Source organism: Nymphaea colorata, chromosome 4 (genome assembly GCF_008831285.2).
Source record: "Nymphaea colorata isolate Beijing-Zhang1983 chromosome 4, ASM883128v2, whole genome shotgun sequence".
Classification (NCBI taxonomy): Eukaryota; Viridiplantae; Streptophyta; class Magnoliopsida; order Nymphaeales; family Nymphaeaceae; genus Nymphaea; species Nymphaea colorata.
The window spans coordinates 20,770,358-20,794,305 of record NC_045141.1 but is presented as its reverse complement, the minus strand read 5'-3'; the positions used below and the strand labels follow the sequence as shown (position 1 = coordinate 20,794,305).

Genomic DNA, 23,948 nt, shown 5'->3' with positions numbered 1-23,948 from the left:
AAATGCATTAATAAGTATGACGACATGTTATTGCCAAGTAGAAAAAAAGTAAAGAAAATCATGCAAACACGGGTGCAAGGATCAGCCTTCACTTGGCGAACAAGAATCAAAATTAACATACAAATTCTATCCAAATCCAACCCTGTAGCATCACGCCCAGACCACAAAAGGGCGAGGGGTCGAGAGGGAGAGACGGGTGGCAGGACAAATTGGCGCCCACAAGGGCCACCACTATCACCTCACTAATTCGTCTTCGTCGCTACGCAGGGAGAGAGAGAGTGATGCACATGATCACCCCACGATCTTCCCTGAGCCACTCGATCCTCTCCCCACCAAATATCACCCACTCCCGCCCCTCTCTAAGCACCAACCATCCGACCCACCATATCCTCTCTCTCTCTCTCTCTGTGGCGGGCAGAGAGCAAAGGAACCTCGTTTCTTCTTAGAGCATCCGACGAGATCGTCCTCTATTTCCGAGGTAAATTTTAGTGAACAAGCAGAACTGTAAAGGCTTCTCTTTCTAACATTTGGTTGATGATTGATCTAGTGAGAGCGGAACGCCTTATGTTCTACCTTTATCGCGATCGGTGCGTTTAGACGGAAATCGATTAGTTAGTCTCCTTCACTATCCCGATCGTTTCTGCCGCATCTCGTTTCCGTAACATTGTTGGTCATTGTCAAGCAAAATGCTGATACTGTGGGAGTGATGATGCCAATGCTATTGGATCTCTCGTTGCGATTGCTTAGCTCTCGGGATTCAATGTCATCTGTCCGCGGCTTGTTGCTGATGCTGGATGCCGGTGAAGTAGTTGCTTGGTTGATTACTACTTTTGAATTATCGATTTGAAAGTGTCCCTGTTTAGGGACTCTAAATTAAAAGTATCATATTCTTCGCTCATCCTTATTTTTCTGGGAGGGCGATTGCCCACCTATTTTCTTGCGTCTGTGTCGACGTAAATCGATTTGCTCTCGTGATTGACTTTTGCTACGCAGTTACATCGACTGACTTCCATTTAAGCCAAATTTTGGAAGACGTGTATTTGAACTCTGGTTCGTTGGTGCAAAATTATAGGGGGAAACTTCAGCTGATTTTGGTTGGATTTATTCTCAATTCCACTCCTAACTTTTTTCTGATACTATCTTTGTTCTAGCTAGGACTTGAATATTGATCAACTTTAACAATTTCTTCCATCTTAAACAAATTATTATCTTTTTTTATTCTCTTTACAATTGTGAGGCATAGAACTTTTAACTTACAGGCGCTAGTGTTTATGCAACTACGTTTCACTTTGCCAATTGTCAAAGGATGTGTTTTTTACATCTCATTATTGGCGCTTATTTTCCTTTGAAGATATACATAGACTCGCATATGTTTGCCTATTCTAAAGAGTAAGCCACGGACCATCGTAGGTTTTACCGTGTCAAAATTCCTTCTTTTGGCGGGACAAAGCAGCATGTGCATCTAGAGAACATTTAGCTAAGTTCAAGGTAACTTAATGCGAAAATTGCAAATAGCATCATCCTCCATGAATTCCCCATTTTAGGTTGGAATAGGCCAGATCCGGTTTGAAAGTTGTCATTCTTTTATGTACAGAATCTGATTTCCAGAATTCCTCTAGTCTGTTTTGCTTTCCTGGGTTTGACCTGTTCCTGACCCATAACCCCTTGGTAGTGGCAAAGGACTATATGCATAGACCTCGCATATGTTTACCTATTATAAAAAGCAAGCCATAGACGATCGTAGGTTTTACCATGTCAAAAGCCCCTTCTTTTGGCGGGATAAAGCAGAACATTTAGCTAAGTTCAAGGTAATATAATGTGAAACCTGCAAATAGCATCATCCTCCAAGAATTCCACATTTTAGGTTGGAGTACGCCAGATCCGGTTTGAAAGTTGTCATTCTTTTGTGTACAGAATCTGATTTCCAGAATTCCTCTAATCTGTTTTGCTTTCCTGGTTTTGACCTGTTCCTGTCCCAGGACCCCTTGATAGTAACAAAGGACTTCAATTTTCCTCAATACTGTTCAAAGCAATCAGGCAATCATAATACCGGACCAGTAAAATGCTCGTCTTTTTTTGGAGAAAAGAGTCAGTCTAATCTATTTCCACCTTACCGTGAATGGATGGCTCTCATTGGTTAAGGGTTTTTATCCATCCCTTTTCTCCTCTAGAGTGCTGAAAGCGAGCATGACAACATCATAGTCTCCAGTTACAGCATGAGATGTTCAACTTCTCCCTCATCCTCCCCCTCCCCCAGAAAAAAACATGCACACAAAACAGATCGTGTTGAAGCTCCAATTCTATTTTCGTGATCCAGCACACCATTTCACATGGCTTTACATCATGTATATTGATTTCCATTTAACTTAGGTCTACAATTTACCTTTATATAATAAGTTAATAACTGAAGTCAGCTTGAATGCTTGACATGCAGAGTGTCATGAACAGAGACGTTCAATGGAAACTCATGTCTGTACTTTTATCTTTTTTGAAAAGGCTAAAACCTGGTTCAGCGCTTGACATGCCTACTCATATATGGAGGTCCATAACTGGACAAATATGCATGCATAGAATCTTCTACAAACATTTAATATCAATGCCAATCATCGGTGCTTCTAAACATTTCACAAAATGAGAAAAACAACCCTGCTGCTTAGTGCACACTTTTATTCGTTTCCTTCCTGTCCGTCTTTGTTTGTCAGTTGATTTCTGATTGTAATCTTATTGTGACATGCAGAAGCTTTGGCATAAGGAGTACCTTGCATTGGTTTGTAATTGCATCCTCAGCTTATTGTGACAACTGTTCTGCTTTAATAAATTAAGTAAAATGAAGCTGGGCCTATTTTCCGCTGAAGTTTTACGTGTGTGCTGACTTGGTGAAAATCATCATAATGGCTACTGCAGCAGTGGTTGGACTAAGCACAGGGAAGAGGCTTCTAAGTTCTTCATTCTTCACTCTTGATTTAGCCGAGAAAATTTTCCCAATTCATGATCATGGGGCCACATACTTTTTTGCATCTTCTCAAAGGAATGTCATTGTTTCGAAAAAATCTTCCAGTTTCAGCTCCAGGTTTCCATCTGGTCAGCACATACAGTCAATGAAATCCCTTAAAGAGCACTCTGATATGCCATCTGTTCATTCTACTACGGAGACATGCTTTCAAAGTTCAAACTTTTTTGAGCAACAAACAGGATTGGATGTTGAATCTACATTGGAAGTTCTCATACTTCTCCAGAAGTCCATGCTGGAAAAGCAATGGAACCTTTCACTTGAGCAACAAAGGACAAGTGATGCATTAAAAAGGAACTCTAAAGAAATTGAAGTGACTCGTTCAGGGTTATCTGCAAGGCAGCGAAGAACCAATCTGAGGATGAAGTTACAAAATCAAGCCATCTGTAAGATACCTGCAAGCAAAAGGAGGCAGGTTGGTTCTAATATCAACCGAGAATTGCTGCAGAGTCATGTACCTGGTTATCTGAAAGGTATATCAAATGATGGTTTACTCACCCACACTGAAGTTGTTCACCTATCAGAGAAGATCAAGGCTGGGATGCATCTTGAGAAACATAGACAGAGGTGAGTAAATACTTTCTTAAGCATTTTTAGTGAAATGTTTGCAAGAATCCTGTAGGTGCTCCATGCTCAGTAAATCTCTGATTATTAAATATTTGGTTAGGGAAATATCTTTTATATATCCATGATGGAAATCAGATTATATGAGTAGGGTGTGGGGCTTTGCTCTTAATGGTTTTAGTGTTTTACACAAGCATCCTGCCATATGGTTAGTAGGCAAAGAAGATCCTTCTTTGTTCTGCTTATGTGGCATCTTGTTTGTTTATGCATTTGGGAAAATAAAAGCAAATAATATCGTTATATATTGAAGCCTGAAGGTTGCTGTTTCAGGTTGAAAGAGAGACTGGGATTTGAGCCTTCTGATGAACAAATTGCTTCTTCCTTGAAAATATCCCGTGCTGAATTAAATTCACAAATGATTGAAAGCTCTTTGGCACGAGACAAACTGACAATGAGTAACGTGCGCCTTGTTATGTCTATTGCGCAAAAATATGATAACATGGGAACTGAAATGGCCGACCTGATTCAGGTTTTTGTCTTTGTCCTTGACTCTTGAACACTTCCATTATTTTTTTTTTCTTTGTAACTTTTTAGTCCCGTTATGAGCATTTTCTTGGCATATCCAAATGCTTTCAGGAATTACTTTATTGACTCAGAATTCTCATTTGTTTTGTCTTTTCTTTGTATAGGGTGGTCTAATTGGATTGCTACGTGGCATTGAGAAGTTCGACTCCTCGAAGGGTTTCAGGATCTCGACATATGTTTATTGGTGGATACGTCAGGTAGAGTGGCCTTTTTCTTTTGTGGAGATATGGTAAACAACTTTGTAGCAAATGATTTTCTAAGTTGATGTATGGTCTGAGATGCATTTAGACATGACAAGAATGTAAACTTTATTTTGTTGGCATCAAACATTGTGACTTGGCGTAATCCCCTGATCGCATGAAGCATCTCTACATATATCAAAGGATGGTGAATTTTTCAATATTTTCATGCTTTTGATATGATGAAACCAAGTTGTTTGGTTGAAAATCATGGTTATTGAAATGCATAGGAGAAAATGAAAAACCTTACATAAGAATGAGAACAATTTCAAGAGGATGACATGGAAGTTCGTCTTGTTTTATCTCTCCAGGGAGTTTCAAGAGCTATGATCGAGAACTCAAGGACACTAAGATTGCCTACCCATTTGCATGAAAGATTAAACTTAATAAGGAATGCTAAGACAAGACTGAAAGAGAAGGGAATAACGCCTTCTGTAGCGGTAAGTCATGACTCAAAGCAATAGGTTTGTCCAACCAACCAGATGACATGCATCTGGTTTCAGATGGTTTGCACGGATATGTGCATGAAATTCAAACTGATTTTGGTTTGTGTTATTTCAGATGATAGCAGAAAGTTTGAATATGTCAGAAAAGAAGATCACTAATGCAACAGAGGTATCATCTGGAACTGCTAAGAATTACTGATCAGAGTTCATTAATGAGCCTGCTGTTGGTCTTTTCAATCTTATCTAATAATAAAAACATTTTCTCAGGCAACCAATAAGATATTCTCCCTTGATAGGGATGCATTTCCATCATTGAATGGTCTTCCTGGAGATACTTTCCATAGCGTAAGTGAAATGGCTTCTTTTAGTTTTGTATTTTGCTTTCTGAATTTTACATTGTATTCACAGTCTGCATCCTTTTTATTATAGAACTTTTTTTTTTTTTTTTGTAGTACATTGCAGATAACAATCTCACAAACAACCCATGGCATGGGGTAGAAGAATGGTCCCTCAAGGTAAATAGGCATCTTGTCAATCTGGAATTCTTTTCGCAAGTCCTTTTAGTAATTTTATTTTTTAGAGATTAAAAACTTGCTTAAAGTCGACGACATTTTACTCTCCCAATTTGCAAATTCACGGCGGTGGGGGGGAGAAGGAACTGACAATTTTTTTGTTCTTAAACCTTCTTTAGGATACTCATTCAAGCCTCAAAATTGATAGTTATACTGCTTGTAATGGGGCTTGGACTATTGTTATGATCTTCAGAGAACATCTTACCTTTCTATTAGTTTTGTGCTTCTAGTTTCTTAGGCGCCATATAATTGAGATGATACTCTCATAAACATGGTTTGTTTCTTCCCAATAAATGACTCCTATCCTACACACTGTCCCTCTACCATCTCTGCAGCATTTAATCCTTGCTTTGATGCTATGTTTGTCGTATGCTTTTATTGCTACCTTTCTATTTTTCAACCAAGTTATCTCCCTCATTGACCACTATGTGTCTAACTACTCTAAACCTATCATTCCTGAATAATTGTTTGCTGCAAGTTTGTCATGCATGCTGCTTCTTTCAATGTCAGTTGCATTTATCAGAATGTGTATTTCAGTCATGCCAATGGCCATAACATTTGTGATGGCAATTCATAAACCATATGATCTGCAGAGACAAAAATTATAAGACTGTTTTTATGAAATCATGATAGTGTTGGAAAAAAGGTGTTTGTTCAATAGTATAAGGATTTAGTTTGCCAAAATATTTTTTGTTATATTAAATTTATGCTTGTGCCTGGAAATAAATTGTATCATTAATGCAGGATGAAGTTAACAGGCTTATTAGTTCAACACTTGTAGAGCGGGAGCAGGATATAGTGCGACTTTACTATGGATTGGATAGAGAATCACACACATGGGAGGATATTAGCAAACAGTAAGTATTTCTATATACTAATCTACGAGTAGATATGGCTTACTATCTTTTTTCTTGCATGTGCTCTTTTGGTGACATGAGGTTTGACTGTGACTTGAAAACGTCCTGGTTAATTCCACATTGAATCTGGAAATATCAGCTCTAACAATTAAAAGGTCTGCCACTGACGTCCATCACAATTACCATCAAATATAGGAAATGTGCTCTAACTGTTCTTGATTTCTACAATTAACTGCAATTGAGATCCATGACGACTACCATGAAACCTCATTTTTAATACTTTTCTTCCTGATACTTCTGCTCTAGTTGAAAATGGCGAGTGCTGATCCTAACTGGTTGGTGTTGTTTTGTTCAGGATTGGATTATCAAGAGAGAGAGTTAGACAAGTGGGACTTGTTGCCCTGGAGAAGCTGAAGCTTGCAGCCAGAATGCAGAGGCTTGAGGCTATGCTGGTTAAACATTAGTTGGTGGTCATTTTTTTCGTCCCCAGCGGTCTGGGTTATTTATTTAATAGTTGTATATAGCATACCTCCACCTTTTTCGGCTTTAGGTGAACATAAAAAACAAAAAAGAAGGTTTCTCGAAGGAGAGGAATTTTATCCTTGAGCCTGTCTGCAGGAACTTCAGCAACTAGGCGGCTTGATGTTAATACCGGTTTGGGCAGAAGACAGAGAATGGAATTAGATTAGAAAAAACTTGTATCCTAAAAAGCAACAAGACTGGCTATATGTATGTAAAATATAATTTTTTTTTGTATTATATAAATATGTCCTTGCTTCGTGCCTGCATCAAGTCACGTGAAAAGCCGAACTGCCTTGGCGAAACATTCTTCAGCTTGCTAATCTGTTCAATCCCATCTTGAACAAGATGTGTGATTGTGCTGCTTTTTGTCCGTCCAACTTTCCCTCAGCCCACAATGTCCAAGTTGGTAAAAGCTTGTGCCACCGAATCGGCTGTATCCGTATCGAGGATACTTGTTTTGAGCATTGATAATCGACGAACAACATCAATGAACATGAGAAGGAGCAACATTATCAAGATTTGATGACTCAAAGATCTTTGGTTGACATTTCTGATGTGATTCTGCGTTTAAAAGGTAAAAAGGGGAACTCGCAATATGCTCATAATGTCAGCTTTTCTGGAAAGAGTTAAAAAAGTTGCAAATGGACTCAAAACAAGTTCCAATTATCTCACTTTTTGCTTCTTATTCTTTGTCATAATCTCATAATCGCAAAAGAATGATCAAGACGCAAACAGGCTGGGAAACGAGGACTTGGCTTGTATCAACCATTTTAAATAAAAAGAAGAAATTTTGTCTTGCTATCACTTTATTGAAATATCCGTTGATATGGAACTGAATGGACCGATCTTTGAAAGGTCGCACACACCACCGCAGATGCCGATTAAACTTTGCTCTTCAAAATGAAGTGCAAGTCGGAAAACCGTGGGTTCCATAGGATTCATCAGATCTGCGGCCTAAGTTGTTCTGACATGGACAAATTTGGCCTAAATAATTTGAATCAATGAAAAATCTAAGGAGTGATATGACAGTTTTGTGCAAATAATGCAACCGGGAAATGAAAGCCACTGGATCGAATATCTAACCCGAACCACGATCCCCACCGCCCGCTTCGCGTTTCCTATAGAAGTCGGTGCTCTTCGAAATTCAAAGTTTCAAAACTGCAAGCGAGAGATAGAGAGGGAGAGAGAGAGAGAGAGAGAGAGAGAGAGCATGGCGTCGAGAGGGGGAGGCCTCAAGGGTTACTACAGGCAGAAGAAGAGCAGCGGCAGCATCGGAAAAGCAGCTACAACGGCGTCAAAGGCGAAGCAGGGCGTTAGTTTGGGCGCCCCTTCACCACAACCGGCTGCCTTGGTCACATCCTCCGGCGGATCCCTTGACCTGAGAGGTTAGGGTTTATGTTTCCTCTCTCTTTCTGTATCTCTCTCTCCATTTTGGGTATCTTAATGTGCTCTATAAACTGTAAGCGAGTCATTTTCCGTGAACTCATAGCCCTTGTTGTTCACTTTACTACCATTTGAAATGCACGAGACTTCGATTGGTGGAAGCCGGAAACTCAAACGCCAAAAAGAACATACCAAAATCGCGAAAAATCCAAATATTGACCATTTCTGATACACTAATGCGCTTGTTGTTGTCCATATTTGATGATGGTTTAAACGGGTATGGGGATTTGTGGCCAAAACAATGGACCTTGAGAGCCCAGACGACGACCAAGCTTTTTCCTTTTCTGTGCAAGGCCCGTCAAAAACATGACGAAATGCTATTTTTTGGCCTCTTCTTTGCCTGGTTTGTTGTAACTAGATGTAATATTTGGATTTTGGTGAACCCTGACATGCTTTCTTGATTGGCAGATGATGTTAATCAGGACGAGGAGATCCTTAGGCAGTTTGATCTGGACATGAGCTTTGGACCGTGCCTTGGGATTAGCAGAATGGAGCGCTGGGAACGAGCTGATCGCCTAGGCCTGAACCCACCCAAGAACGTGGAGAGCCTTCTGAAAGCAGGCAATGCATCCCTTGATTGCCTCTTGGAAGGGCGCGTTTAGAATCATTGTCGGTTCCACGTTTTCACTGTGAAAAAAAAAAAAAGAAAAAGGAAAAATCTTTGATGGGCAGTGGGTTTCTGCTGGTATCAGAGAAAAGCTTCCACGAATGTAAAATGTTAGCTTCTGCTGTTCTTCTTCTTCGTGAAGAAGTCTCTGCAACCTTGCTGGTGACTTTGTAATGTGGTTATCTAGCCGTTTCCCTTTATCCTACTTAAATTTGGCGTTTGATTCGCAGTTTCCCCTATTACTGGTTTTGGTATTTTTCTCCGATGCCCCTTAGGCGAGTTAAGGTTTTTCTATCTGTTGCCATGCTTGGAGTAATTTAAAATTTCTGCTGACGAAAAACCTGACATCTACAAGTCTTTGAAGACATGCAAGGAGTCATAAAGAACTGCATCTGTTCAATTTTTACTAGTGTCTGTTCCCTGCTGGCTAACAAAATCTCGTTGTTTTGTTTCTAATAACCGGTTACCGATCCAGAGTGCAACAAGTATATCAGTTCTGTGATTTTGAACACGTGAACGCAGCTTAACTGATGTTGGGCCTCCGAGCACACTTTAGTCTTAGACCCGCCAGAGCTTGAGCGAAATCCATTCTAGAGACGACCAGATCCTCACTTTCTTAAAAAAGCAGGGGCTTTGGGTTTTTCTTTCCATATCGAAGCGCACCCGGTGTTACAAATCGATGAGATGGTAGTATGGGGCCGTTTGATAACACTAAGTTTTGTTACATTCTAGTCTGACAACAGTTATATTACGGTGTTCTACAAATCCCTTTGAATTTCTTGTATAGCTTCATGGAATAATAGCAAACTGACATTTGAGAAGGTTTAGCTCATTGATACGGTTACAAAGAGGTTGAAATATATGAAAATTTTCATCGACTGTACGTGTCTGACTCCAAAACATGGATTCGGATTTGCTAGCAAACGTCAAGTCTGCTGACAAACTGGTTCCGTCTCAATTCAATATTCGCCTCCAATTTTAATGGATATAAGATCATGATGGGTGTCCAGGTCCATGATAACCAGGAAGATGGAAACTGTGAAAGCGATGAAAAACAGGCGAAATATAAACACTGAAAATACACGGCCAAAAGGCTAGCGAACGGAGCACTTTGAGTGGCTATTTCTTCTAAATAATCTAGTTAGATTAATTGAAGTTTGAATAATTCTGTCTACCACTCAAGCACCAGGGTCGGGACACTTTTCTTTTCTTTTTTACCGTTGACATCCATGAATCAACGGTTCAAGATTTCAACCAGGCCGCAGGGGGACGAATGGATGTTACTCTATCCGATGGGACCGAGCGGAGCGCTTATTTATTTGCTGAACACTGACGGAAAGCTAAGGCGGAGCGAGCCTCTGCCTGCCCCGATCTGTTCGGTTCATGTTCCAACCTCCCATCGAAACCAAGGTCTCCCTCCAACTCTCCCTCATTCCAACTCGAAACGGCGGGAATCCATTTCCCACCGGCTCGCTCGAGCCCCTCCCTCCGCCAATCGCTGGTTGTCCTCCAACCCTCGTTCCCCTCCCCCATCGTTGCCCCATTCGGCATTATCGTGTCATGAGAAGACGTCGTCGTGTTGTTGGAGTTTCGTTGTCTCCTTCTTCTTGTTGTTCTAGAAGATGCAGGCTCCTTTCTTGATGGTTCCTTTTGTCTGCTGAAAGAGACAATGGAGCCCGAAATCTTGGGCGAATTGCTACTGGTAGAGCAACAATTGCAGGAAGTTCAAGGTATCTGACTAATTTTCTTTTGTTTCGCTCTCCGCTATCTGGATCATATTGCTCCTCCACGAGCATCCGGAAATAGTTCTGGCATTTGATGTTGTAATCTTAAGGTCCAGAGAACTGATCTCTTTCTGCCAAAGAATCATCTATTACTTTTGCCACGTTTGTTATGTATTCAATTCTCTGTCACTGCTTTCCTTGTCATTGACGAAGATGGAAGTAGGGGATGTTACTCGTTTCTGTTTCTTCCTCAGATCAGATAAAGCTTTTACTTGATAAACAAGAAAAGCTATACGAAAGGCAGTCCGATTTGAAGGTCTTGCTAGAAGAATGTAAAGCGCATGGCGGCTCTGACGCAACTGTTTCAGTTTCTAACGAGAACTGGTCTGGGCAGTTTGAGTGGGATGGGCGAGCTGAAGATATTCGTTTCAACATTTTCGGGATTTCAGCTTATCGTGCTAATCAGAGAGAGGTAAGAGTTTGAAGATGTCAATACGTTGGTCGTGCGAGTCTGAATTATAATAGTTATGAAGGCGGAAGAGCGTTTGTGCGTCTCGTGATGCGCGGTTTTAGGGCACAAGGTCTTATAGGCGGTTCCCTGTTGCTCCGATCTCCCCTACGCCTAGGACGTTGTCTGGTCATGAGTGTCAAGGGCCACGTGTGTGCTTGTTTGCCTCTTCCTGTGTTTACGATGTTATGCATATTGCATTTTGCAAACAAGAAGAAATTCCTATTTTTGTAGGATTTCCATCGTCTGCTCCCTCTATAGGTCTGCTCTGCTCAATGAAGCAGAATATTTGTCTTTCTCCGTGTTAAATAATGATAAAAGGGAAGAAAGATTTGTCAAGGAAGATTAAGATTCATGTTGTTTTCGTCGGTCAATGTTACAATAGTCAATAGGCGCATCTACATACAAGTCATGTCCGAATTTGGTGATTTGGTCGGAATTATTTCATGGGCCGATCAACAAAAGGAGAAAAAATCCATAAACATGTATGTTTATGTTTGAATCCCTATACCTGTTTGAAGGTCAAAAAATTCTATCCCTTAGCATAGCCTGTTATCGAGCTGATATGGGTATTGGTTCCCTGGAACTGGATACGCATATGGCCAGGATGGGTACGAAGAGGGATCCAACTTGAATGTATATATGAGGTGGAAAAACGGAAGAAATATAATGTAACAGATATATAAAAAGTATTATTCTCCTCACAGTAGGTTAACGTTCTGTAGCCCATTTGAATGCAGGCTGGACCTAGAATAGTGCCCTGACATGCTTCAGCTGGAAGCTTGCTTTTATATAGCCAAGTGGTAGTTCAGCCACCTGAGACTGGTCTTTAATCAGCATTACTCCGCCCCTAATGGAGCCTGTTCACCATTGTAGGAGTTAATAACTTCAGCACTTTCTGATGCTGTAAACATTAGGCTCATTTTTCTGTATTTGGACATACATCTGTACCATACACAAGTGAAGTAATTTGGTTCTGTTTTCTGTTTTTTGACTCCTTAAAGTTTCAAGGTTTTAAGGTCGCTAACAATTTCACCTTTGAAGTCTATTTGATGACCCAAGTTTTTGCTACCATGTATACTTGAAAGCTGAAAGTCTCTGCAGATAATCAATGCAGTTATGAGTCGAAGGGATGTTCTTGTAATAATGGCTGCTGGTGGTGGGAAAAGCCTCTGCTATCAACTACCTGCTGTGCTTTGTGATGGTGTCGCACTGGTCGTCAGTCCATTGCTTTCTCTTATCCAGGATCAGGTGCCTCTCTTGATGCACTCGTGCTGCTTTTTCTCAGTTTGAAGCCTAAGCACATGTTTCCTTTGCTTTAGGTGATGGGTTTGACTGCTCTAGGTATCCCGACAAACATGCTAACTTCAACTACTTCAAAGGAGGATGAGAAGCTTATATACAAAGCCCTTGAAAAGGGTGAAGGAGAACTGAAGATACTATATGTTACTCCAGAAAAAGTATCAAAGAGCAAGAGGTTCATGTCTAAGTTAGAGAAGTGTCATCATGCTGGGCGACTTTCGCTTATCTCTGTTGATGTGAGTTCCATGATTCTGACTTTTCCCTGTGAACCTGATTCCTGTAAATCATCACCAGTCATCAGTGATCATACGAAACACAGTTGTCACGGTCAATAAAGGCCCACTTACCTCCAGGCTTTGCACAATGCCAACTGCTTTTTGATGAGATTGCCATAGTCATCAGCAAACTTGATCATGAAGCAGGACCTTTTAGTAGTGATTATCACCTTAGGATGCATGGATAAAATAGTGCGAACTGGATTCAAACCAGACGATGGAGAATACTGGCGGCTTGAATATCATTTACCAATATCATTGGTTGTTCAATATAAGTTTCTTTCTTAGTTTTTTTTATAACCATTTGATTTTCTCTGCCTCAGCAATGAGGCCTTATTCAGCCCTGTAGGCATGATCATAAAAGTATAGGCCTTGGCTGTATGCGGAGTAATCATAAAATCTTGAAAAAGTAAAAGGTTTTTAACAAACTTGGAAAATCGTGGCACCTAGAGAAGTAAGAAAAAAGGATGTTCTTATATCTCTCTCTCTCTCTCTCTCTCTCTCTCTCTCTATATATATATATATATATATATATATATATATATATATATATATATATATATATATATATAGATATATATATATATATATATATAGAGAGAGAGAGAGAGAGAGAGAGAGAGAGAGAGAGAGAGAGAGAGATGTGAATAGCTATTGAAATGTAAATAACTACATAGTTATTGAAACATTGGAACGTAAAAGTGGGAAGGAAAGGTGGAAAACAAGGTTAAATTCAAGAATACGAGGTTTATATTGCAGATATTAGGGGCTTATACTTCCTCTGTCTTCACTCTTCACCTATGAGGTTTATATTGTATAAGCCAATGTTATCTGTATTGTACGATACGTACCGTACAGATTTAGAAAACCTATATGTTATGCTGGCAATACACGATACACTTGTGTATCGTAAGCGTATTGCAAGTCTCGTATGATACTGGGAAAAACTTAAAAAAGGGGCCATTAGGCCCTTTTTGCATTATGTTTTGAACTCTCCTCTCTCTCTCTCTCTCTCCTTGTTTTTAAAGACTCCAAGAGACATGAGAGGGAGAGATTTTGCTCATTTTTATCAAAAATCACTGAGGAATCATCGATTTGGGAGAGCCTACTAGCCGTTGAAGAAGCTTTCTCGTATTGGGAATGGTGGGAAGCTTGGTAACATTCCAACAGAAGGGATAGAAGCAATTAATGAAGAAAATGAAGATGATGATAAAGGTGATGATGCAAATGACAAGGATTATTGTTGAATCATGAAAGATGATAACTATATGTTTTGAACTTATGAATTGTGATTTATTTTTGTTTATTTTTCCAGATTTTTTTTTTGGATTTTTCATGATTTTTCTCTTTGTTTTTTCTGTTTTTTAAAAAAATTTAAATTAAAAAAATAATTTTATAATGCGCTATGCTATGTTTGCGATACGTTACGATATGGCCTATAGGTCGGCCCGATTGATACACATTATGCTATGCCTTTTACAACAGTGGTATAAATGCAGGAGGCTCACTGCTGTAGTCAGTGGGGACATGATTTCCGTCCTGACTACAAGAATCTTGCCATCTTGAAGACTCAATTTTCTGATGTTCCAATGATGGCATTGACTGTAAGTTTCTGACCAGTACTTGATGTATGCCTAGAATCTTAAAGTCTAACTTTACTAATGCTACATTTCATGTGTACTAGGCGACTGCCACCCAAAAGGTCCAAGCTGATCTCATAGAAATGTTGTGCATTCCAAACTGTGTAAAGTTTGTAAGTACTGTGAACAGGCCCAATCTATTTTACAAGGTAATTCTTGTTACCTGTATATTTATTGTTGTTTTAGAGTGCCTGTCTTCGTTTTGTCTTAGCTGCAGGGTTGAAAAACCTTACAAGAGATATTTGGATGTTATATGTAGGTAATGGGGAAGTCATCTGTTGCAAAGGTGGTCATTGATGATATTGCAAATTTTATTGATCAATCATATCCAAACAATGAGTCTGGAATTATTTATTGCTTTTCTCGGAGGGAAAGTGAGCAGGTATTGACACTGCATGATTCCTCAAGCACAATATTCCCTTCTTCCAATTTTAGTTACTTTTCATTTGTGGAGAACATATTTTGGACAACCTTTTCCTCTCAAGGAGCTACTCTCAAAATGTTTTGTTTGTTAAATGCTTCCTGTTGTGCTGATATATAGCTCTGATGCCATGTCAGAGTGAAATCACAATGAACAGAATGCACAGAATTAGTGTTAGGAGTAGAAATTTCATTAACTCATGAAGTAAAAGATTCATGAGCCAACAGTTTGGCCCTAATTGGAAACCAAAGGCAGGCAAAGGTGTCCTTAGCTTTATATTCTTATGAGACACTGGGGTCAAAGTTGTATTGGGACTATAGTTGAACTTGCAACATTGATATGTTTACACTTTACATGGACATAATACAGTATTTTGCATTTGCTACATAGTGAAACCGTAAAACGAACTCAAGCTTCACTGCACTCTGAATGTGTCACCGCCAGCTGTTCTTGTATGCTATGCTTGTAGCTCTCCTTTCCTGCAGTTTCAGTTAGAGACTGATTTTTGTGCCTATACTCATTTGCTATAGGTTTCAAAGGATTTACGCCAACTGGGTATCTCTGCTGACTATTATCATGCTGACATGGACGCACATGCCCGTGAGCGAGTGCATATGCTGTAAATTAAACTTATGTTTGTTTTGGTGCCCCTAAAATATATATCTTTTCATCCATAAGATTATTAAATTATTGTTCTTTCTTCTGCTTGGCGAACAACCTAAATTGTTTGACACATTTGTTCTCAATCTTGCGTAGAATCTAGTGTTAAGCCTCTTCAAATGTTAGTTTGAAATCAAACAGAGCAGATATGACACAAATTAGCTTCAGTGAATTTATTTAGATAAGGGACATAAGAACTTGTGGAAAACAATTCAGAAAAAGAAAAAAACAATAAAAGATTGATGTAAGGGACTTGGCGTGATAATTAGAGCTCCTCGTTATATTCCCCACAGGAAAAGCAGCAGAAAACAAGGAGCAAAGGAAAAAACACAGAACAAGAGGAAATTCAATAACAAAGGGAGATCCGGGTTTTTCTGATCATCAATTAGTCTAAAACAAAAGAAAAACGACCTTTTTAAGGGGTCTAAGCCCTAGATTCGAATTGGATCTTGGACCCACTAAACAAAAGGATCCAAATCCTAAAGAACATCAATGCCAAATAAAACCAAATGTAAGGCCTAACTGGATCTGAATCTGGAATCCGTTCTGTGAATTATAAGAGAAGAACAAAAAACTAAGGTAGAACCATGATCAGGAAAGTCCAAGCTGAGCAGGGAAAAGCAAGAGGAATGTGGCATACAGAAACTGAAAACAAGACCTATATGCATTGAGGAGATTTAATGATCCAAGGCCATTTACGCAATGATGCTATAAGGAATGATGTCAACTCAGGATTGAAGAGGAAGAATTGAGATAGAACCCATTAGACTTCCACTGCCTTCCTATTTTGTATATTATAAATTGAATATCTTTTCTCCTACTGTTTGCAAGGTCATTGTATGATCTTTCTTTTGATTGGGATTTCTAAGTCTAGGTTTTTGGTTCATCTAGCAACCTTTAAACTGTTCTCATGCTCTCTGAACACTTGTTCCTCATATTTCAACTGACTGACATAATTTACGTAGTTATACTGCCAAAAATAATGGGAATAAAAAGTGCCATGTTAGCAGTTTCTTCAATTGTTGATTGATCTTAGGTTATGAATATGCTTCATTTGAATTATGGATTGCATTGGGATTTTTTTCTATCATTCTCTAATTCAAGGTTTTGTTGTCCAGTTGGTCCAGTAACAAAATACAAGTTATTGTTGGCACGGTATGTCCTAGACATGGAATATTTATCATTTTACAACCATTTTATCCATCTTTCTCTTTAAGATATTCTTTCTATTTCAGGTAGCTTTTGGCATGGGAATTAACAAACCAGATGGTCCGTGATGCATTGAATCTACGCCAAATTTGTCGTTTCTATTCTAAAATTCTTCCTTACTGTTAGTTGTCATTTTGAATTTATTTTTTCAGTTAATTTCCTTGAAAAATGTATTTTGATGCATTCTTTCCATAGTTATTTTTTGATTGTTGAATTTATGTATTAACTTGTTCTCCCTCATATGTAATTCTTTTTATGCAATTAGTCAGGTTTGTCATACACCATAGCCTGAGTAAGTCAATGGAGGCATACTACCAAGTAAGATTTAGAAGTCCTGTTACTTAGTTATTTACAGAGCAAATTCCCTAACTTCCCCTCCTAACTACAGGAGAGTGGTCGTGCTGGGCGGGATGGCCTTCCTGCAGATTGTTTATTACTTTACAGGCCTGGTGATGTTCCTCGACAGGTGACAGCCTTATTTCGACCTTTTAAAAGCTTCTGAGAAGTTCTCTCTGTGATTATGTCAAACATCTGAGCTAATGATTCTATTGAATTGGCCAGAGCTCTATGGTCTTTTATGAAAATTCTGGCTTGCAAAATCTTTATGATATGGTGAGATACTGCCAGGTAAATCTTTATGATATGATAATTTGATTGGTATGTTTGTGATGCTATTCATTGTTTGCACATTTTAAAATGTAATCCACTACACATAGAAAATGATAATCCAAACTTAACTGCAACCGATGTTAGAAACTTCATGGAGGCAATGGAGTCTCAGTTGACTTGACCCAAATCCTAACGAAAAAGATTGACCAGATAGTCATCTTCACTCGGTTGAGTCAGCCAAGGTTTAGCCCAACTGGGTTGAGTCATTGGTTGTCTTGTTCAGGTCACGGCTTACCTGATATGTATGTCTTTGTGCATCAGATCCACTTAATATGTTAGAAATACAATTACAAAAAAATATATGAGGATATTAAGTTATATGCATACATGAATAACGTACACAATTTATAGAGTAGACTCGTTATAAAATGTATAGAAAGCTTGTGATGACTTGGCCATGTGAAAAAACTTGACCTGCTGAGTTATGGGTCAACATGCCGTCTTTGCCCATATCTCTATTCACTCTGGTAATTTGCGTATGTTTATACTTTATAACCTCTGTAGGCTTCTTAGGTCAACTGGAACGTTATTTGCATCTTGTTATCAGTTATCACCCAATCTTGTTCCTTATACTACAAGGTAGAGGAGAAAAAGAGTGTCTGTGCTCTTCAACCTGCAGTTATAGTTCTGTAAAGTAGATGTTTTGGATACACTTTTATGTCTTCGTAATAGCATCCACTACTGAGTTTTATTAGCTACCTAACGTAAATAAATTGCACCTTGTATTTTCTTTTCCTTTCCTTTTCAAAAGTTGCTTCATGCTCATTCTTGCAGTCAAAGGAGGCCTGCCGACGAAATGCGTTCTTCCGTCATTTTGGAGAGCCTTTGCAAGATTGCAATGGTGAACATGCTCATTTCTTTGTTTTAATATCTAGCCCAGAAAGATGTTTTCACCTTTAAGAATATTTAACATTGTGAATTCAAATGTCATTGTTTAACCCTTTGCCTTTTTTCTGACCAGGGATGTGTGACAACTGTGCACATGCTGTTGAAACTAAAGAAATAGATGCGACCTGTATGATGTCTTGTTCAATCTATTAACTGAATCTATGATTGTATTTATCAAATGCTGTTGTTGGTTTCTGTAACAACCTTGAGGCTGGAATCCAGTCAGTTTGCTAGATGATTAAGTGTGATGGTTCAAACAAGCAGGAATGTTTTCATTCCTTGAAGTTGTTTTCATTGTCATGCATACTATCCATTCACATCAGACTGCCACGACTTCCCAGCCAAGGAAGGAGAATTTTTTTCTGATCTGTTTTCTGCGAAAATGTTGGTTATTGAAACTGTTGTGTCCTATTGTCAGTGCTTGACCTATATGGTATGGTTACATAGTGTGCTGATGATTGACTGATACCATTTAAGTTTCTTCTGCTTGATATCTGTGGGTATATATCTCAATTTGGATCTGTTTTTATTTTTTTCTCATGTGAGACCCTCTTTTCATTTTGTTATCTATAGTTCCTGTTCTTTCATCATTTTATTCCAAAATATATTCTATGCTTCCAGTTCCTGATGACTTGAGAACGGCAGCTGTATTTTGGCAATGCATCATTTCTTTTGTTTTTGTCTCTAATGCTATTTTAGATTCTGTAGAAAACTGTTCTATGTTGTCTAGAATGACTGACATGTTGCATTTATATTCTTACTAACTGTCTTACAGCCATGACATCTTGGCATTTGGCATGGACTTCTACTATTTTTTACTTGAATAACCATTCTGATGATTTTAATATAATTATATTATGATCTGTTTGGCAGCCTGTGTAAAGGTTTTGGTCTCTCTTTTACAAGAGAGGCATGGGAATGATCAAAGGATTACCATGTTGCAGCTGGCAGAGAAATTGAAGCTAAAACTTAGAGAAACAGGTAATATGTGGATTAACATCTCCTTCATTCAGCAAACATTGTCGACCATATCATATAGGTGAGGTGAGTGCAGATGTAGATGCGAGTGATATGGCATTCTGTTTGCAGGGGTGTACATACACCTGCTGACTCACCGGCACACACACATAGTTGATGAAATATGTGGACTAGAAATGCAAGTGATATTTGGTTGCTTATGAGTCATCTGATCAATTTGATTGCTAGTGCACAGGGTGCCACATGTAGATTACCTTTTCAAAAAGGTGGATGACAACTAATATTTTGAATTGGAAAAGATAACTTTGCATGTGACAGATTGCGACTCATGCATCAAGTGACTTGGACAACTGGCATAATCAATACACTCTCCTTATATTTAGACTTTAGAGAGAGAGAGAGAGAGATCACCATGTCAAATAGATGCAGCTTTAGACATGTAGAATGTTATATACTGCTATTTACAGTGTATGTAAAAGATGTATTACATGGATTGGTCTCATTAAAAGTTTTAATTTTTTGCTTCTCATTCACATTTTTCTTCTTTGCATTGGTTAAGCATGAATAAGCTTATACATGGGAAATTTTTTGGTTATCCAGGACGTTCAACAGATTGTGTACCAGAATTGAAGAGGGAAGAGATAGAGCAGCTAATTGTGCAGCTTTTGTTAGACCATGTCTTGGTGAGACCCGAAGCTTAGAAAATGTTCAGTTTTGATGTGGTGTATACTGTAGTCAATATTATGTGTGACTAATGTTTCTTGCAATTCTGACAATACAAATTATTCTCATGTTGTTGAACTGCCAATCTCATCCATCTAATTCTTCCATCTGGCATAAATGACAGAATCTGTTGGTACTCTGGAGAATATATTTGCAGTTTTCTACTTTGGTACATAGTTATCTAGGTTTCTGAAAACTTGCTAGCTCCCCGTCCATTGTTTCAAAACTGCAGCTATAGTAGAATCTATGTGATAAAGAATGGAGGTAAAACAACAAACATGGCAAGAGAAATACAGTTAGATGGTTGGTACTTCTGAAGTGCTTAAGGGTGTTCTTTGGATGAAGGATCCATAGTCAAAGGCCTTCTGCAAGCAATAGTCAACTTCACTTACAATAGGAGTGGATGTGGCCAAGTGGATCAAGGTTTAGTTTATAAAAACATTTTGGCAAGCTACAGATTTTACTGACGTCAAGTATCTTTTGAACACAATGTTAGGCTTTTGCCTGTTTCCTTGAGTATCTTGAGTATTTAACTTTGGTTGCAATAAATATTGTTTCTCATTTTCAATTTTTTCTCTTTCATGTTATGATATTCTGCATTTTAAAAAAGACTGCATTCACTTAGCAGTGACGTCCAATTTGAAGGAGTTGTTACCAGTTGTTGACATGAGATGTTTGTCGTCATTTTGTTCTTGTTTCAGTTGATTATGTTGGTTGTCTTTTTTTAATTTCACTACTGGATTTTCAGAAACCATATATAAGAAAATTATCTGTCTATACTTAATTCAAAGTCCAGGTTTCAGCAATCTGCTCTGCTTATCTTGGTCTTTCATATGCCAGTTCTCTCATTTAGCTTCTAGGGTGAACATATGTTAATGCTAACGACTACTTTTCTGTTGTTAATGTAGTGGCTGCATATTGCTGAAGTGTTGCATGTGTATGTTGTTCAGCTTTAACATTTTTCTGCTGTCACTAGGAAGCTCTCCTATGCTTTGCTACTTACACGTTTCTTTTTATGATAGATACATCAGAATGTATATTTTGATTTAATTATTTTTTATTCTTTCCTAATACAGAAAGAGGAATTTCAACACACTGCTTATACAACAAATGCTTATGTTACTATAGGTCCCTTATGGAGGCAAGCATTGCATGGTGAGTACTTTTCTTGACACATTAACACAATATATGGTGTGCTGGTGATTAACGGTTGTATAATTCACTTGATAGTTCATTTGGTCATAAAGCTTGTGGGTTCCAGATAGTTCAGGCCAGTGAGGTTTCATCAGCATGTATATGGGTCTAATGGTTTTAGTGTATCTTGTCAAAATTGTTTAGGAGTGGTTGGAGGACAAGTTGGAGCAATAGGTTTTGGATGAGAACTTGGCTAGCAAATGGGAGAGATTGGGGAGGAGGAAGGAGGAAAATGACAATTAGAATAAGGTCCCTACCTACTAGTCTCTCTTTTTCATCTATTGTAACAATTGGAAAGTCCACCCATCTAGAAAAATTCAGACCTCGTTTTTGAACCGGTTAAAACTACTAGATGAAATCATGGAAATCGTTTCTTCTCATGGTATCCCCTCTTTTATTTAGGTAAAATCACATCTATTCCCAACTTGCTTAGAAGTGTAAGGTATTTTCTTCCTTGACTGGATTTGGGAATTCTAGTTGTTCTTTTTTGTACTTCTGCTGGCTCAGATAATAACCATGTGCATCATTATTTCATATTTCATCAGCTGTTTAGCAGTATGCATGTCTACTTTGTTTTGAAAAGGAGAAAGAATGTTATGGATAGAGAAATCTTTAGAAAGACAGTATTATCATGTCAATATTCTTCTCACACATTTTTACATTTGTTGTTCCTCGTTTGCTAATGGTCATACAATGGTGTGATAACTACATGATTATCCATCGTTATTTTTGCATGCTGAATAATTTTGGGTTTTTCTACTTCACTTGCCTGATTCATTCCTCTAACACCAGCTGAGTCTGTATTCCATGTGGCAGGGGAAAAGGCCGTGAAATTGGCCATTTGCACTGTGGACAGGAATAATTCAAGCACGACTAGTGTTGCAAAACAGTCCGTTGTAGATGGCTTAGAATTGGCCCTTGACAAATTACGCAGGGACCTTGCTTCCAGCCACGGTGGAATATTTCCTCATGCTGTTTTATCAATGCAGCATATCAGTACGCTGAGTGCCCACAAGCCCACATCCTTTAAGCAGGCAAGTCATGGAACTCATTGATCAATCATTAATTACCAGAAATGCTCCCCCGTTCCCTACAAATTGCTTGGCCAAGTTGGTCAAATCTAGGAAGTGCCACTTGTTGATGAGCATTGCGCTTGTCATTTGCAGGTGGAGAAGATAATCGGCAAGACAAAGGCAGAGAAGTATGGGGATAAAATTCTCCAACAAATTCAAGGTTATATTGCATCTGATCAGCCAGATGAAAATTCAAATGTAGAACCTGAAGAAAGAAGACAGAAACGTAACAAGCGCTTAAAGACCCAAAGAACTATTGTTCATGTTCAAAGCAGTGATGATGACATTTAAGCACCACTTTTACCATTAGTTCATAGCATAACACTTACTCTTGCGCCGTGTCCATTTTAGTGACTGTCCAGAGTAGTCAACTAACAAAAATTTGACTCCCAACTTTTGTGATTCTGCTAATTGATATCAGCTGGCGAAGCTATTAATGCTCAAATTTGAAGCCATGACAGGTTCCGACGTAGACAAACATTGTGCTGTTGAAGATGTGATCTGCAGCATTGTCATCAAGATGCTTCGTTGGACACACCAGGTTGTGGTAAATATTATGTGCATCTTTTATTGCACAAGGCTTGTCACATGGATACAGTTGAAGGCATGGCGATACAACCATTTCTAAGTTCCCAATGAAACTTCCGTGCATATTTATGTTCTGAAAATGGCATGTCTAAGATGGAGTATTTCCTAAAAGTATGCCATTTTATGTTGTTGGCCCTTGAAAAATTTTTAACCTTGTAGGAGACCTTACATTGCATGAGATCTATTAATTTGGAACTGTTTGTTTGTGGAATAGACTGGAGAAAGATTTATCTGTTTTGTTTTTGAGATATAACATGCCCCTACAGTGTACTAGTATGGTTTATGTCTAAAGAATAAACTAGTACTTGAGATAATAAAACTCTGAACTTATCGTGGCAAGGTCTCCATTATATAACGGATTGCATCCTGCTTGGAGGAAACGGCCTCTTATGATGATCTACATTGCGCATCATTATGGTGCAAAGAGACTATAAGATTGTGGTGATGATCTTCTCAAGCCATTAAATTGACGAACAAGCTTTAAGTAGTTGCATGAATCGATATATCAATAGACTTAAAGGCCCTTTTGATTAGCCTGAAAAGTTTTTCAGGGTATGATGGACGGGTTGAACTTCACCTGCTCACCAGCACAATGATTTTTTTTTTTTTCAGAAGAAATTGGCCCGTGAAACAGAAAGGCTTAAATTTTCATAAAAAAAAGGAAGTCCGCTAATCTGCTATACTAGGAACAAGAAGATAGAAATGGATTTTCCAAATGCATGCAACTCCCGAGATATACATAAACTTTATAAAGTAAATATTTGTCCCAAAGAAAAAAAAAAACCAAAGAACCCATTCTAAGAGTACTTACATCTTACAGTTAAATTCAGTAAAAATAACAGATGAGATCTACCAGATAGTATTAACGGTGGGCAACAACATCTAACTTTTCACCTCTGTAAAACGAATGTATCTTGTGTGTTTAGTTGTTTGACCACACAAATACAGTCGGCTAGGCGGGGAACCAGATTTGCTTTCTCACATTTTATGCTTCGGAAATTGAGAACAAAATTCCAAAATTTGTCTTCACGTTAACAAACATAAGCTCCTGTTTTGTCTTGTGCTTTCAACAGAGCATGTCACTAAGCTTGGTCACCATATGATTATGAACAAATAAAACCGAACAATCACCGAGAAGAAGAGCAGGGGGTAAAAGGAGAACTGTGGAAGGTGTTAATGAGGTGAAGAACTTTGTGTTCCTCGTTGGTAGGCTCATAAACTAGTCTGTTCTTTAAAAGTTTTCACAATATA

The 23,948-nt window shown here is 38.5% G+C and overlaps 3 protein-coding genes across 8 annotated transcripts; all 3 read left to right on the top strand.

The window, feature by feature from the left end:
• The first annotated feature begins 256 nt into the window (after nucleotides 1-256).
• Nucleotides 257-7,065, top strand: LOC116253109 (RNA polymerase sigma factor sigA). 2 transcript variants are annotated; one of them, XM_050077613.1, is made up of 11 exons: nucleotides 257-478; nucleotides 548-800; nucleotides 2,738-3,577; nucleotides 3,905-4,103; nucleotides 4,264-4,356; nucleotides 4,710-4,838; nucleotides 4,960-5,013; nucleotides 5,112-5,189; nucleotides 5,297-5,359; nucleotides 6,161-6,273; nucleotides 6,629-7,065. In XM_050077613.1, exons 3-11 carry the CDS (start codon nucleotides 2,892-2,894, stop codon nucleotides 6,735-6,737), a joined length of 1,524 nt encoding a protein of 507 aa, XP_049933570.1. In that variant the 5' UTR covers nucleotides 257-478; nucleotides 548-800; nucleotides 2,738-2,891; the 3' UTR covers nucleotides 6,738-7,065. The 2 variants fall into 2 exon arrangements, with proteins under 2 accessions (XP_049933570.1, XP_031483737.1); XM_031627877.2 differs by lacking the exon at nucleotides 548-800.
• Nucleotides 7,066-7,945: 880 nt separating this feature from the next.
• Nucleotides 7,946-9,084, top strand: LOC116253338 (uncharacterized). The gene is made up of 2 exons (XM_031628114.2): nucleotides 7,946-8,180; nucleotides 8,647-9,084. The coding sequence occupies exons 1-2, from the start codon at nucleotides 8,006-8,008 to the stop codon at nucleotides 8,838-8,840; spliced, it is 369 nt and encodes a 122-aa protein (XP_031483974.1). The 5' UTR covers nucleotides 7,946-8,005; the 3' UTR covers nucleotides 8,841-9,084.
• Nucleotides 9,085-10,197: 1,113 nt separating this feature from the next.
• Nucleotides 10,198-22,628, top strand: LOC116252664 (ATP-dependent DNA helicase Q-like 2). Of its 5 annotated transcripts, XM_031627083.2 has the most exons (20): nucleotides 10,198-10,575; nucleotides 10,824-11,041; nucleotides 12,182-12,328; nucleotides 12,400-12,615; nucleotides 14,154-14,258; nucleotides 14,339-14,443; nucleotides 14,554-14,676; nucleotides 15,246-15,334; nucleotides 16,494-16,530; nucleotides 16,611-16,644; nucleotides 16,850-16,902; nucleotides 16,973-17,050; nucleotides 17,146-17,211; nucleotides 18,028-18,094; nucleotides 18,215-18,268; nucleotides 19,015-19,122; nucleotides 19,720-19,802; nucleotides 20,919-20,997; nucleotides 21,853-22,070; nucleotides 22,203-22,628. In XM_031627083.2, the coding sequence occupies exons 1-20, from the start codon at nucleotides 10,515-10,517 to the stop codon at nucleotides 22,398-22,400; spliced, it is 2,139 nt and encodes a 712-aa protein (XP_031482943.1). In that variant the 5' UTR covers nucleotides 10,198-10,514; the 3' UTR covers nucleotides 22,401-22,628. The 5 variants fall into 5 exon arrangements, with proteins under 5 accessions (XP_031482943.1, XP_031482945.1, XP_031482944.1 ...); XM_031627085.2 differs by lacking the exon at nucleotides 17,146-17,211; XM_031627084.2 differs by lacking the exon at nucleotides 18,215-18,268.
• Nucleotides 22,629-23,948: the final 1,320 nt, after the last annotated feature.

Coding starts and splice junctions, on each gene's coding strand:
- LOC116253109 (XM_031627877.2), top strand. CDS start 2,892: ATGGCTACTGCAGCAGTGGTTGGACTAAGCACAGGGAAGAGGCTTCTA. Junction 4,839..4,959: donor GAATAACGCCTTCTGTAGCG/GTAAGTCATGAC, acceptor GTGTTATTTCAG/ATGATAGCAGAAAGTTTGAA. Junction 5,360..6,160: donor TAGAAGAATGGTCCCTCAAG/GTAAATAGGCAT, acceptor TCATTAATGCAG/GATGAAGTTAACAGGCTTAT.
- LOC116253338 (XM_031628114.2), top strand. CDS start 8,006: ATGGCGTCGAGAGGGGGAGGCCTCAAGGGTTACTACAGGCAGAAGAAG. Junction 8,181..8,646: donor CGGATCCCTTGACCTGAGAG/GTTAGGGTTTAT, acceptor CTTGATTGGCAG/ATGATGTTAATCAGGACGAG.
- LOC116252664 (XM_031627083.2), top strand. CDS start 10,515: ATGGAGCCCGAAATCTTGGGCGAATTGCTACTGGTAGAGCAACAATTG. Junction 14,444..14,553: donor GGCCCAATCTATTTTACAAG/GTAATTCTTGTT, acceptor TGTTATATGTAG/GTAATGGGGAAGTCATCTGT. Junction 22,071..22,202: donor AGCCCACATCCTTTAAGCAG/GCAAGTCATGGA, acceptor TGTCATTTGCAG/GTGGAGAAGATAATCGGCAA.